Source organism: Psittacula echo (genome assembly GCF_963264785.1).
Source record: "Psittacula echo genome assembly, chromosome: 7".
Taxonomy (NCBI): domain Eukaryota; kingdom Metazoa; phylum Chordata; class Aves; order Psittaciformes; family Psittacidae; genus Psittacula; species Psittacula echo.
The window spans coordinates 53,678,229-53,690,468 of record NC_137740.1 but is presented as its reverse complement, the minus strand read 5'-3'; the positions used below and the strand labels follow the sequence as shown (position 1 = coordinate 53,690,468).

The 12,240-nt window shown below is 42.8% G+C and overlaps 1 protein-coding gene across 4 annotated transcripts in view; it reads right to left on the bottom strand.

The window, feature by feature from the left end:
* Positions 1-8,723, bottom strand: part of EEIG2 (EEIG family member 2) — a 39,742-nt gene extending 31,019 nt beyond the window's left edge. For 3 of the 4 annotated variants that reach the window (XR_013957426.1, XM_080623406.1, XM_080623404.1), the window contains exon 1: positions 8,360-8,722. Coding sequence is in view for 3 of the 4 variants with exons in the window: in XM_080623406.1 (XP_080479532.1) it covers positions 8,360-8,589 (230 nt within the window). In the remaining variant the exon portion in view is untranslated. Of the gene's footprint in view, positions 1-8,359 lie in introns of all 4 variants that reach the window. The other variant, XM_080623405.1, reaches the window with a different exon arrangement.
* Positions 8,724-12,240: the final 3,517 nt, after the last annotated feature.

Below are 12,240 nucleotides of genomic sequence, written 5' to 3'. Positions count from 1 at the left end.
TTGTTATCTTCCCCACACCTCTTCCTCAGATCACCTAAATTCTTCCTTTTCTCCACCTTTAGTTCCTTTCTCAAATATCCCATAATAAGCCTCTTCCCCTGCATCCTCTAATGTGTCTCACAGTGCTATGCAGCAACTCCCCTCAGCCCAAAAGGTGCTTTAGAGCTAGCACAATGTGATAGGCTTCCTGCCTGGACAATGGGTCTGAGGCTCTCCTGGGACATCCCTGGGAAGGGCCTGGACAGGGTGTCCCCTTGTCACGTCCAGACAATTTCAGTTCCTCACCTGCCTCTGTCCCTGGGCTTGTGTAGATGGGCCTGTGTTGGGCTGATGGCTCTGTGACAGGCCTGGGAATAGTTGGGGCAGGGTATGATTTTAGCCGCTCCTCCCTCCCCTGCCTTTGTTTCCTGCTCTTGTTTGTGGGTGTGCATATGAATTTTTATCACCTAACCTAACAGCTTCCCTTTATCAACTTAATAAAGTGAGCTCTGTCCTTCTGATACAGTGTTTTGTGGATTGGAGTAACAGTTATTTTTCATGTAGGAAATAGTCTTTTAAAATGGGAACAATATCCCATTCATGTATATATTTTATATACACACACAAACATCTTTCTCCTGCAGAATACCAGAGCACCTAACAAAGAATGCCAATGTCAGTATCCTACCCTGCAGAGACATGAGTTAAGGCATTAGCCTGTAATCTCACAGCTTAGCAATCACACTTTTCAGTGCCTTCAGTGGTTCAGGTGTTTTATGGTAAGATTTGACCTCTTCTAGGCTATCTAACAGTAGGAAGGTATAGAGTTCTCATTTATACTCGGGAACACATAACAGTTTGGCATGCAAGAGAAGAACACCCTCTTGCACCCCAAAATCTACTTCCATTTAAAATCTCGACAGTCTTGCAGTTGAGGGAAAGATACAGGGATTCATGCAAGAAGCTCCCAGAGCAACTGAGTGGCTGTCTTAATGGTCCACTTCCAAGCAAAACACTGCACTACTATTCAGTCTCCCAAGATCTGCCAAGTAGCTCAGTACTTGTAAACCATTAAGAACCTCAGAAATGTAGTCGTCTTGTTTGGTTTAGATCCATACTCACGTCTTTTCTTTTAATATCTGTACTGTATTTGCAAGCAAAAATATAAACAAGATCACCCAATAGAGATCTGTCACTTCCCATTATCAATTAGAGGTAAGAATTTTAGTTTAATTTGAAGTAAAAAACAAATACAAACAGGCAAATATGAAATTAACACAGGTATTTTAAAGCAAATAAAAAGATTTAATACCAACACCAGTACCAGTTTTATTCAAATATATTCTATGCATCTAATACACACAGCTTAATACATGTAACATGCTGCCCTTGCATGTACCAATTCCAACTTCATCATATGAGCATAAAGCTACAAAGGAGCAAAAAAATACTCAGTATAGCTTTCCAAATACCAAGCTATACTTTAAGTTATGTGATAACCAGAATGCTAAATTTAGTCTTCATACAGAAAGATGGAACTCTTGAAGTTAGACCTCAGAGCATGATCTCCAAAGTATACACTATAGTAATAAACATGCAAAGCTTCAATTTATTTCTTATATTCAGGAAGAAATACAGTTTACTTTTCCTTTAATATTGTGTTTCCTTCATGCCTGAGGCATATAAGAAGATACATTCCAACAAAAACATTTTTTCCTAAGCATTAAAAAAAAACCCCAAAAAAACCCATAACAAAACCAGTCATTTACAAACAGAGCTTCAGTGTTTCACAAATTTCAGCACTAAGCAAACCAGCAAACAGCTGGCTCTGCAGGAAGAGCTCCACTTGTTTACAGTGCACAACTCCCCAGTGAATTTACTGCTAGTACATACAAAACTTTAACAGAGCAATCATTTTCTATTCCACATGTTTTTACTCATAATAAACAGGGTAAATCCTTAACAACATTTCATGTCAGCTATTTCTTGTATGTATAAACTGATCATCACATGGAAATAGAGCTGCTTTGGAATACTTTTGCTTATGAAAAACTGCTGGTTCCAGCAAATGCAGAGACCTGAAAGGGAATTAAGCACTGTGAAGGGCAAACAGCATTAGTAAGACTGTAGCCAGCAGTTGAAAGGAAGTGATTGTTCTCCTCTGTTGGACATTTGTGAGGCTGTATCTGCAACACTGCATCCATTTTTGGGGCACTCTCTGTAGAAAAAAGACACTGATAAACTAAAGCAAGTCCTAAGGGGTGTGATGAGAGCCTCGAGTCAGCGATGAGAGGATCTCGTGATGCAGAAGTAGGGAACATGGGATTTTTACAATTTGCAGAAGAGGTGAAGGGAAATCTAATTGCTATCTTCAGCCACCTCTATTGAGCTAGAGAGAAGATGGAGCCAGACATTTCTTAGTGGGGAACAGAGAAAGGAAAAGAGGCAGTAACAAGAGAAATTCCAATAGAATAAGGGGGGAAAAATGTTCACAATAAAAATTGTGGAACAGAACGGCAGGTTGTCTACCAAGACTGGAATCCCCATTCTTACAGATTTTCTAAAGTTGACAGTACAGAGGTCTGAACCTCCTGATCTAACTGAAGTTAGTCTTGCTTTGAGCAGCAAGTTGGACTATGTGGTCTCAAGCAGTTCCCTCCACGCTAAATTGTTCCATGAACAGAAATAGTCTTTAAAATATGAACGCAATCAGGTGCTCTGGAGCTTGCACATGGCAAATTTATGACAGCAAAATACTGTGCTCCATGTACCGTGCTGGGGGCAAGGGCAACAGCATCATTACCGACTCTTGTAAGCCAAAGCTGTGCCTATTCTCCTGCACAAGCCAGATATATGAAGCATTGAAGCTTTCTCCACCTACCCCTTCCTCTTTAACAGATGCCAGTCAAGCACCTCTTATCAGGAAAATTTTTTTCTGAAAAGCTTGCTGATGCTATATCTCTTACCAGTACTTACAGTAGCAAAAGCCTCACAAGAATGAGCCCTGAAAATATCTGCAATAACCAGTTACATCTCATGCAAAATGCAGTCTATGCAAACATTTTCTCATCTCCTACTGTAGGTCAAAGATGACCCTCTTCAGATCTAATTTTGTTTTCTTTACTCATTTGATTAATTCTTTGATTTTTTTTCCTCTGATCTAATTCCTTCATCCCTTTTATTTCCACACTGTTACTCTTCCATTTTTATACATGAACTCTCCCATTAATATTTCAGCCTTAGCTTCTTCCCCTTCAGCCCTGTTCAGAACATCCACACCAATTCTTGTATATCATGTTACCTTTCTCAAGCATATTCTCTAAATCTGTTGACTAAATGCATTCATTGTAATTATTAATGAAACGTTGAAGAGGTACAAAGAAACTACATTTAACAAAAAAGTCATAATTTATGTAGAGAACTTCCTCTTTTTACCTCTTCTACAGAGAAGGACTGGGCCTGGAAGCCTCGAAGCTGCTCAACCATCAGTCTTCACAACTGAGAAAACACTAAATGGACATTTGGGAAAAGAGCAGGTACAAAATTGCAAGCCAGGATTATTATCCCACCACTGATTTGCCTCACAGGACTTGAAAACTTACTTTGTTTCGGTTTAACCAACTGTGAATTTGGTTACAGCTGATAAAGGCCATTAGAAGTAGCATTATCCATTACCAACTCTGAAGACTATCAGCAGGATTCATACACCATGCAGGAAGATGAGAGTGATGGGGACAGTAATTGCATGTGACAGGTAGGTTTTTCTAATGAGTACTTTGTTTAAAAACAGAAAGCTGTTTAAGCTGTATTATTATAAGGAGAAAGATTCCCTTTCAAATACAACAGGGAAAACAATGATTTAAAAGCAGTTTGAAGAGTCCAGTGAGACAGAAAATGTACTTGCTGGAGTCACAAAAAACAGATGTATTTTTAGGCAGTTGAGAAGGATGTAGCTAAGGATCACTAGAAATAAGAAGTACTTATCTGGAAGAAGCTCTTATCTGGAAGATAAATCAGTTTCTACAGAATACAATTACATACTCTAGCCTGTATATCTGTTAGAAATAAGAATATATTCATGCAAGTAATGCAAGTATCTGAGACTGTCTCTTAAGAGTCTAGAGTCCGTTGGAGAATAACGGGTTTTGATGACAAAGTTATAGATCTCAGCCCCCCCTAATCTCTATCTGTCACGCAGATATCAGTCATAATCAGCTTCTTAGTTTTTAATATTGTTTTGTAAAAGAATGAACAGAGAGACATTAGCTGTCTAAAGTATCGGAAATCGCGTCTGAAAGGCAGGGGAATATGACCAAAATGATGAGTGCAGTCCTAAGAACACACCAACCAAGGAGACCTTTCCTTGAATGGAATGCAGGTAGAAACAGAGCTAAAAATGTGACTACCAGGCTTACAGCTCCTGTAGTCAAAATCTACACAGCACAGTGCTGAAAGTGCACCCTCAAGAAGTAAGATCCTTTATTGCCAAAACTTCTTTGATTTCCTCATATCCCATCTGTTCTTTTGCTTCTTGGTTGAGCAACAACTCAGTCTATGAGTAGTTATCTACTCCAGGGGCCCATCAGTTATTTCTTCAGCCTATTAAAATAAGGGCAGTTACAAAGAACAGACACTTTCAATATATTTATATCTGCATTACACTGGCCTTTAATAAATATGCTTAGTATTTAGTCAAGTCTATATGTTAAAATAATACTTTTCTGTTCAAGATATTCATAGTTGAAACTTCTGCCCTGGAATAATCTTCTGTCCTTTCATGGTGCAATAGACATTATGTGCACAATATTTTTTGACCAGGCAGTGTATAGATACACAGCATCCTGAAATCTGCACAAGCATCCTGTATTAATGTATCCAGTTTCAAAGAGAAATATCTATTACCATTGGCCCAGGGAAGGAGTAGAAAGAAGCCTTTCCACATAGGAAGCCAGGCTTAAGCTAAAAGGTTTGTAAATGAAAATGAGGTTTGTTAGCATGGCTTTGCATACCTCCATAGTCTGCTGAAAGTCCACCCTTTGTTATAAAACCTGACAGTATTATTGAAAAGATTCTGAAGTTCTATTAGAAAGCAAATTCAAAAAGGAGAGGGCAGGAATGATACTGTATGGCTGTCAGTTTACTAAAACTACTGAAAAAAATCTACCTTCTCACACAGCTCCCTTCAAGGTTCCCCATGCTGCAGAGTCAAGGTGTACAACCCATTTATTCTCCCTAGAACTCCAGAATCCTGTTCTTGCACATGCAGGCAAATACCCCCCCTCGCCCCCAGTACAAACACCGGTACTACTTGGCTGTTCAATGTCCTTTAATCAAAATATTATTTGACAGTACCAGATAACTTTAAAAGGTTGACTATTTTCTCAGGTAATTAAGCATTTAGCGTTATATTACAGAATACTGTTTTCCAAGAGTAAACATTCACAAATACGGACAGAGATGTTTTGAATAGGAGTTTTCAAATTGGAATTCTAAATGCCTACATACAAACACAAAAATTCACACAGTGATGTGTAAACAATTAACATGGTTGCTGTTTATACACAAACCAGCTCACTACATACTGCAGTATGCAAGTTGCTTTTATCTGGCCACAGAATTTCTGTGCACTTGAGGCACACATCTGTGTCAACCAAGTTGGACTGTGACAAGTCTCCACTGATATGGACCATGTCTTCATATTTCTTACATATCTCTTTCTCAGTAAAGATCTGGGAAGTGGAAAAAAAAAAGTCTTTTAAGTATTTTTCATGCTTGAATTTTTATCTGTCTTCATCCCACTTCAGTGTTCAGAGGGATGATGTAGGTATCACATTGCTCGCAGGATCAGGGCTTTAATCATTCATACAGCATGATCCACGCAGGGCTCAAAAGGCGACCGCTTGAATCTGTTTTCATCTCAACCCACTTTATATAGGCCTTTGTTTCAATGCTGCCAGCCTGTGTTTTTATGACATTTCTTTCTCAATGAGTAAGCTTCAGCAAAAAAATGCTAATAATGTCAGGCTGGTTTATAGACTGTTCTATGACACCCTTATTTTTGTAAGGCAAGAGGCAGCAGGGTATTGGTCTGTAGCAGTACCAACTTTACAGCTTAATTCTCCATATTTTCTCCCTAAAGAATTGTAGGTTTGTTACACTCAGTAACAAAACTAAAAGCTATTAAGAAAACCAAGTCAGTTTTCCCCTGTATTATGCAATATTTGAAAAGTGTTTGTGTATTACCTTCTGAAAAACAATGGAGTACTTCAGACTCCTTCTATAACACTATAGAGATCACTACTTTAAGGATATGACTACCAGCTCACAGTGGAACTAATAATATGCATGCAACTAGAAGATGATGCCCATTAAAAAAAGTTTGCAACTGACAAGTTCTGAAATGCTGCCACTCTGATGTTAACTTAATTTCTTCCTTATTTATTCAGACCTTTGCTGAATCACCATCATGAAAATTCATCTGTTAATCCTCAAGCCAAGAGCAAAGGCACTCCCTAAATTGGCACTGAAGGGTCACTGCAGAAGAATTCTTTACCTTCCTGTGAGCATACCTCAACACTTTTAAAGCCAGCAGGGATGGAGCAGGTACACTCACATATGATTTACCAGCATATATTTCACTGCCATTCTTATTTTTAAGCCCTACCCCCAGAAAAAGAACATAGAAGAATTTCAAAGCTTCTTTGACTCCAACACAATACTTCAATACCATTTGTTACATCCTCACACTTCCACTGACACTTCCTACATACACATACTACCTCCCATCATGCATATTTAATCTAATATCTTGTTCACATTCATAAAGATCTGCATGTATGCTTTCAAACTTTTAATTTTAGCATCAGAAGTAGGCATGACAAAACAGTTTAAGATCACAATAATGTATCAAAAACATTTGCTCTTCTGAAATCAGCTCCTTTAAAATAGAGATACTGTCAAGAAGATGTATGTCAGGCTGTGAAAATTACTTCAAGGCAGGAAGGGCTGCATTAGGACAGTAATGGCACATTAGTGCCTGAAATCATGATTACCATCATCATCTATTACTCATGAAGAAGTTGCTCACAAGAAAAATGTTGAAGAGACATGAAATGAGAACAGAACACTGTTGAAGACCCTCCAACTGTATAGATGAAAAATTAATCTTCAATTATAGATGCTAGTATAACAGAATGGTTAAATAAGGAGGTTTAAGGCCAAGGTTACATTTTTATGCTCTTTATTCTCCTTCATTAATTCTATTTATAGAAGCAAAATCAGATAATCTTGCAAGCTCTGTAACAGCAGTACTTTAACAAGAAAATAACTGAATATTCAAAGATTTATTACTGATTTCTGTCTGCTCCCAGAATTCCAGGAGACACTTTTCAGTAAATCTTTTTTGTAATAACATTAAAGTAATACAATAACCCACACAATATGAACAAGTGTAGTGGGAAGGCAGTCTCATCCTCCCCAGACCTGAAGCCACAGCACACCCTTTTTATTGACAAGGTTCTGCCTCTGCCTGGTACCTGGAAACAAATTAACCCACTTGCACTCTGTTTACCCGTCGGGTGGAGAAGCCACTGTCACAGAAGGTGACTGCTCTATTGCCGAGGTACAATAATGAGAAAGAAAAGAAAGAAAAAGAATAAAAGACCACTGTCTACTGCTGCATTTCCACTGCAGATTTAAGCATGAACAAAGTCAGTGAGGCATATGACCTAAATACATATGGGAAATAAGAAAGGACTCTTCCATGGAACTGTTAACTATCCATGTAAACATCCACAGAACAAATCACAGTGAGCCAGTGCCCAACAGAATAAAGCATTCAGGTGGCACAATTCGCATTCAAAGGCGGCAGCTCTGACTTCAGGCTTGGTGGCAAGAAATGTGTCCGCACCCTCCCGTCACCCATGCAATCGCAGTCCTTATAGCTCCGGGCACAAGAGGCCGGTTTCTCCAGGATAGCCCTCACGCACTCATGGATTCATTTCCCCTGTTATGATTCCAGGCAGGGAGCAGCCCCGCAGACAGGGAGCCTACAAGTGCTCCCACAGCTACTCTGTTGCCGGGAACGCGGACGGGACGAGGAGGCAGCCAGTCCGCTCGCCCTGTGCAAAGGCACAGGAGCTTTGAGCGTCCACGCCTGCTTCTCTTCCCAAGGGGAATGGCGAGCAGCACGCCCGCCAACGCCGGAGCTGGCCCCGGCTGGGGACCGGGGCCGCCCGAAGCCCCGGGGCAGCCACCGACGCGGGCGCTCCGTCCCGGCCCCGGACCTCCTCCCGCTGCACCGCCGGAGCCGGGCGGGACGCGGCCGAGGGGAGCGGGCGCCACGGCAGTCTCAGGACTCGCGATCCCCGGAGGCACCTACCGGGAGGACTCCCCGCTGAAGCTGCCGCCGTCCAGCAGCCGCACCTTGCAGAAGAGGATGCCGTTGACGAAGGGCACGGAGGAGAGCTCGTCCAGCTCCAGCTCCACGCGGAACTTGAACTTCTTCTTCTTCATCATGATGAAGGCCATGGGCCGGGGACTGCCCGGGGGCCGCCCCCAGGCCCGCTCGGCGCCGCGCGGCAGCTCCCCTCCGCCCCTCTCCGCTCCCATGCCCGGAGCGAGCGCGGCGGCACGGCGGGGCTGGGCCGAGCGGCGGCCACCCCAGTTCAGCCCCTGCCGCCGCGGCGCTCCCGGCCGGCGCTTACATGGCAGCGGGCGCCTCCCTTTCAAACCCGCCCGCCTCCGCTCCGCCCGCCCGCGGCCGGCAACGGCTGCCGCCGGGGCGCGGCCGGCAGGAGCCACCCGCGGCCACGGCCGAGGCGCTGCTGCGGAAAGCGTTAAACGCCGGCGCTTCATTTGGCGGAGGAGCGGAGCGGAGCGGGTCCTTGCCGCGCTGTTCACTAACGGGAGCCTGGCGTGCCGCTGTCCCGCGCAGCGCGGCCGCGGGAGGAACGTGGACGCCGAGCTTGTGCAACCCGGTCCACCAGCACCCCCGCCGACGGGGGATCCTGTTAGGGCCGCCCCGCCAGCCGAAACCCACCGTCTGGCTAACGTTACGTGTGTCTGATGGGTGGTTTTAAAGGACATTAACAAAACTAAACGTCGTTCAGACGTCGAAATTTCAACTCTGACACTAGATTCCTTCTGCTGTAATTCAAACCTTATCAGGGTCCTTCCCAACAGTTCAGTGTATAGTACAGGCTTCACTTTTGATACGAGCAACGAACGCTCACAGCCCTGCAGAGAAGGAGGGAGGTACACGTCCGTTTTTACATCTAAGAACAGCCCTGTGGCACCCAAGATCACAGCAGCACACATGCAACGTTCCTCTGTATAATGTGTAGTTCAACACCAGCGTGTGCTCTTCAGGGAACAGCTTTGACTCAGAAACTCATTCCAGAAGACTTAACCACAAAGCAGGCTCCTGGTACCCTCCGTCAGCAGAGCAGGTTCCTCTTCTCAGAGTGTTGCGTAAGAAAACCATAACACACAGCATGTCTTCCCGCAAAGGAGCATTTACTCACACGATCGGAAGAAGAATTTGTAAGATCAGGCATGTAGCATGATGCTGAGCCCCTGGAATCTTGTTGCAAAAATACTGCCACCCCTCCTTCAGGAGAAACATGGAAAAATAATTTTTGTATGGAACACATACCTGGTGAATACAGACATCACCTATGGTGTATGTGGCCAAGTATGTCAAACCAGCAGCAACTGTGCTGTAGAATAATGGTAGAGAAGAAGAAGTAGTAAACAGTAAAAAAACTCAACCCAAACCAAAACAAAAACATAAAAATGGAGTGCCTGGAGAAGAAATGCTCTTGCCTTTTCTCTCCGACAACATCCAGGACGTAACAAGTATTTCTACACAGAATTTTCCTGTAAAAGAACTACAAAGGTAGTTCTGACTCCGTGATCAGTTTCATGTTCCTAACAAAAACTTTCCTCTGAAACTTCCACATGTCAAGTAATCACTGGCTTGGAAAGAAGCTGTGTAACTGGAACAAATTTAAGACATCTTTGAGAGGAGGTCCAGGCGTTTGGCCTCCTTGACCTAAGAATTCCCTCCTTGAGAACATCTCTCCAGTCTGCTCTAAAATAATTTGGAAAGTCTCCTCTCTTCAATAGACTGCAACAGCCTACAGTGTACTGCACAAGGCAATGCTCTAGGTACTGTATCCATTAGCTCTTTGTTGAAAGGAAAAGGTGAAAGGTTTTCAGCACCTAAAAGGAGTGAATCAGTAGTTACACAGTATCAAGTTATACCAAGAGGCTTCTTTCTCTCAAAGCTAAAGAACCAGTTCTGGAGTTCCATTAAAAACAGATGTTTCTGTTTGATGGAAGAGATTACCAGATGTAGCTGGAAGGTCCTGTGTATTAAGATGTAGGAAGAAAAATAGAGCTGAAGAACCAGAATAAAAAATAGGGTTGCATACCACATGAATTATATATCGGCAGTCTGACAAATACAGGTGGTCCAGCTATTATATAGCACCTTAAAGAAAACCTGAACTGATTTACACCTTGTCAGAGAAGAGGTAGAAGGGGCAACATTAATAAATGATTAAAGCCTATAGGTTATTACAGGCTCTGTGAGTAGGTCCTCTGTACAACTGAATTTGCCAGGAAGCTGCAGGAGTTGACACACTGTATGTACGGACAAGCTGTAACAGCCCTGTCCAGCCCCACCTGAGCCCTCACCCCACCCTGCCCAGGGGATCCATTGAAGCCCAGCTCTAAGCCCTCAGCCCTGGTCTGAGCCCTGTTGCAGCTCTGTCTGTACGGGGTTGTGTTGCAGAACTGCCTGCACCTTGGTGTGGACCCTGACGTGCAGGCTGATTTCTAGGTTGATCTCAGACCTGTCTTTTCATTGTAGGTGTGCCCGACTGTGGTTGCTGTTGCGGGACTTGACCCTGAGATGTGTTCCCAGTGAGACCTCAGCCCTGCCTCACGGCTGTGGATGCCTGCTCTCCTGGCCAGGTACTGCTTCTGTTCTTGAACTCCCAGCTGTTGGGGAGGGAGCTGGCCCTTGCTGTGCCCTGCCATCCCGAGGTGCTAGCTGCTAAAACAAAGAAAATGCTGGTTGCCCAGTGACTCCAGGAGGTTTGCTTCAAATGCTACCCTTATCCAAAAAAATCCAACTCTACTCAGGAGCTAAATTTACATTCTGAAGCTGGTGACTTGAAAACGTCTTCTATACTGAGCATAACCTTCTTGATCAGAGAGAGTCAAAGTCAAAAGTGTCACAAGTATAGATTTTTAAATATATTTAGAATCTTTAATCAAATGGTTCTCTAAATAGCAGAGGAGTTTTGCGAAAAACGATAAATACTGTGGGTAATGTAACAGTCCTGTGTTGTCACTGATGTAAAACTTCTGCAAGTTTAAAGCACTGGAGTTTTATTTTAGGAGAAATTCATAAATCTTTAACAAAGTTGAATGTTACTCAGGTGCAAAACCTCAAAGATTCAAGAAAAATCAGTGGTTTTCAAAATAGCAGACTTACACCAGGAGAAAACAAATTATTCAAAAGCTGTTTGCTCTCCCAGAGAATACAAGATTTCAGTCACAAAATTGCAGGAGCTCATAGGGAACCTCCTTTATAGACATGTGATTCCACGGACAGGTGAAGGCCAGGTCTCTGGGATTTTAAAATCCTCCAGAGCACCAGTGTAAATATTGTTGGAGATGGTACTAATGTGGTCTGTGTTCATCCTCTTGGCCTATTTGTTATCTACAGCACCATTTCCCCACTAGTACTTTTATTTTTGACCTCTAGCTCTTTTTCCCTGAGACTAGTGCCATCAGAAAAATACTGAAACCTTTCCTAGGTTTGGCTTTAGTGGGACTTCTGCTTTTGCTGTGACCTAAGAGCTGGGCTACCACTTGTATCCAGATCAGTGCTTCCAGCAGCTTTCAATTGTAAGCACTCTATCTTGGTCATGAAAGAGATTAATTTGGGTGTCTGAAACTAAATTAAACTGAAAAATGATCTCAGTGGGAGCTAAATGAAGTGTGGGTAAGTAAACTCTGTAATCATGGCACTTCTCATGCTGCTTTAAGAAATTTATGGTGAAGCCTCAGTCTTCCAAAGAGGTTTGCATGTGTTTAGTACAAACCCACATCAGCAGTCTCTCTGATCACCTTCTGAATGATCACTGCCTTTATGTGGCGTGGCTATTTAAAGCTATGCTGTAAATAAAGCTCAGGTAACAGTCCCAATTCCGTGAGATGTTCTGTGCCCTCGAAAATGGTGATGTG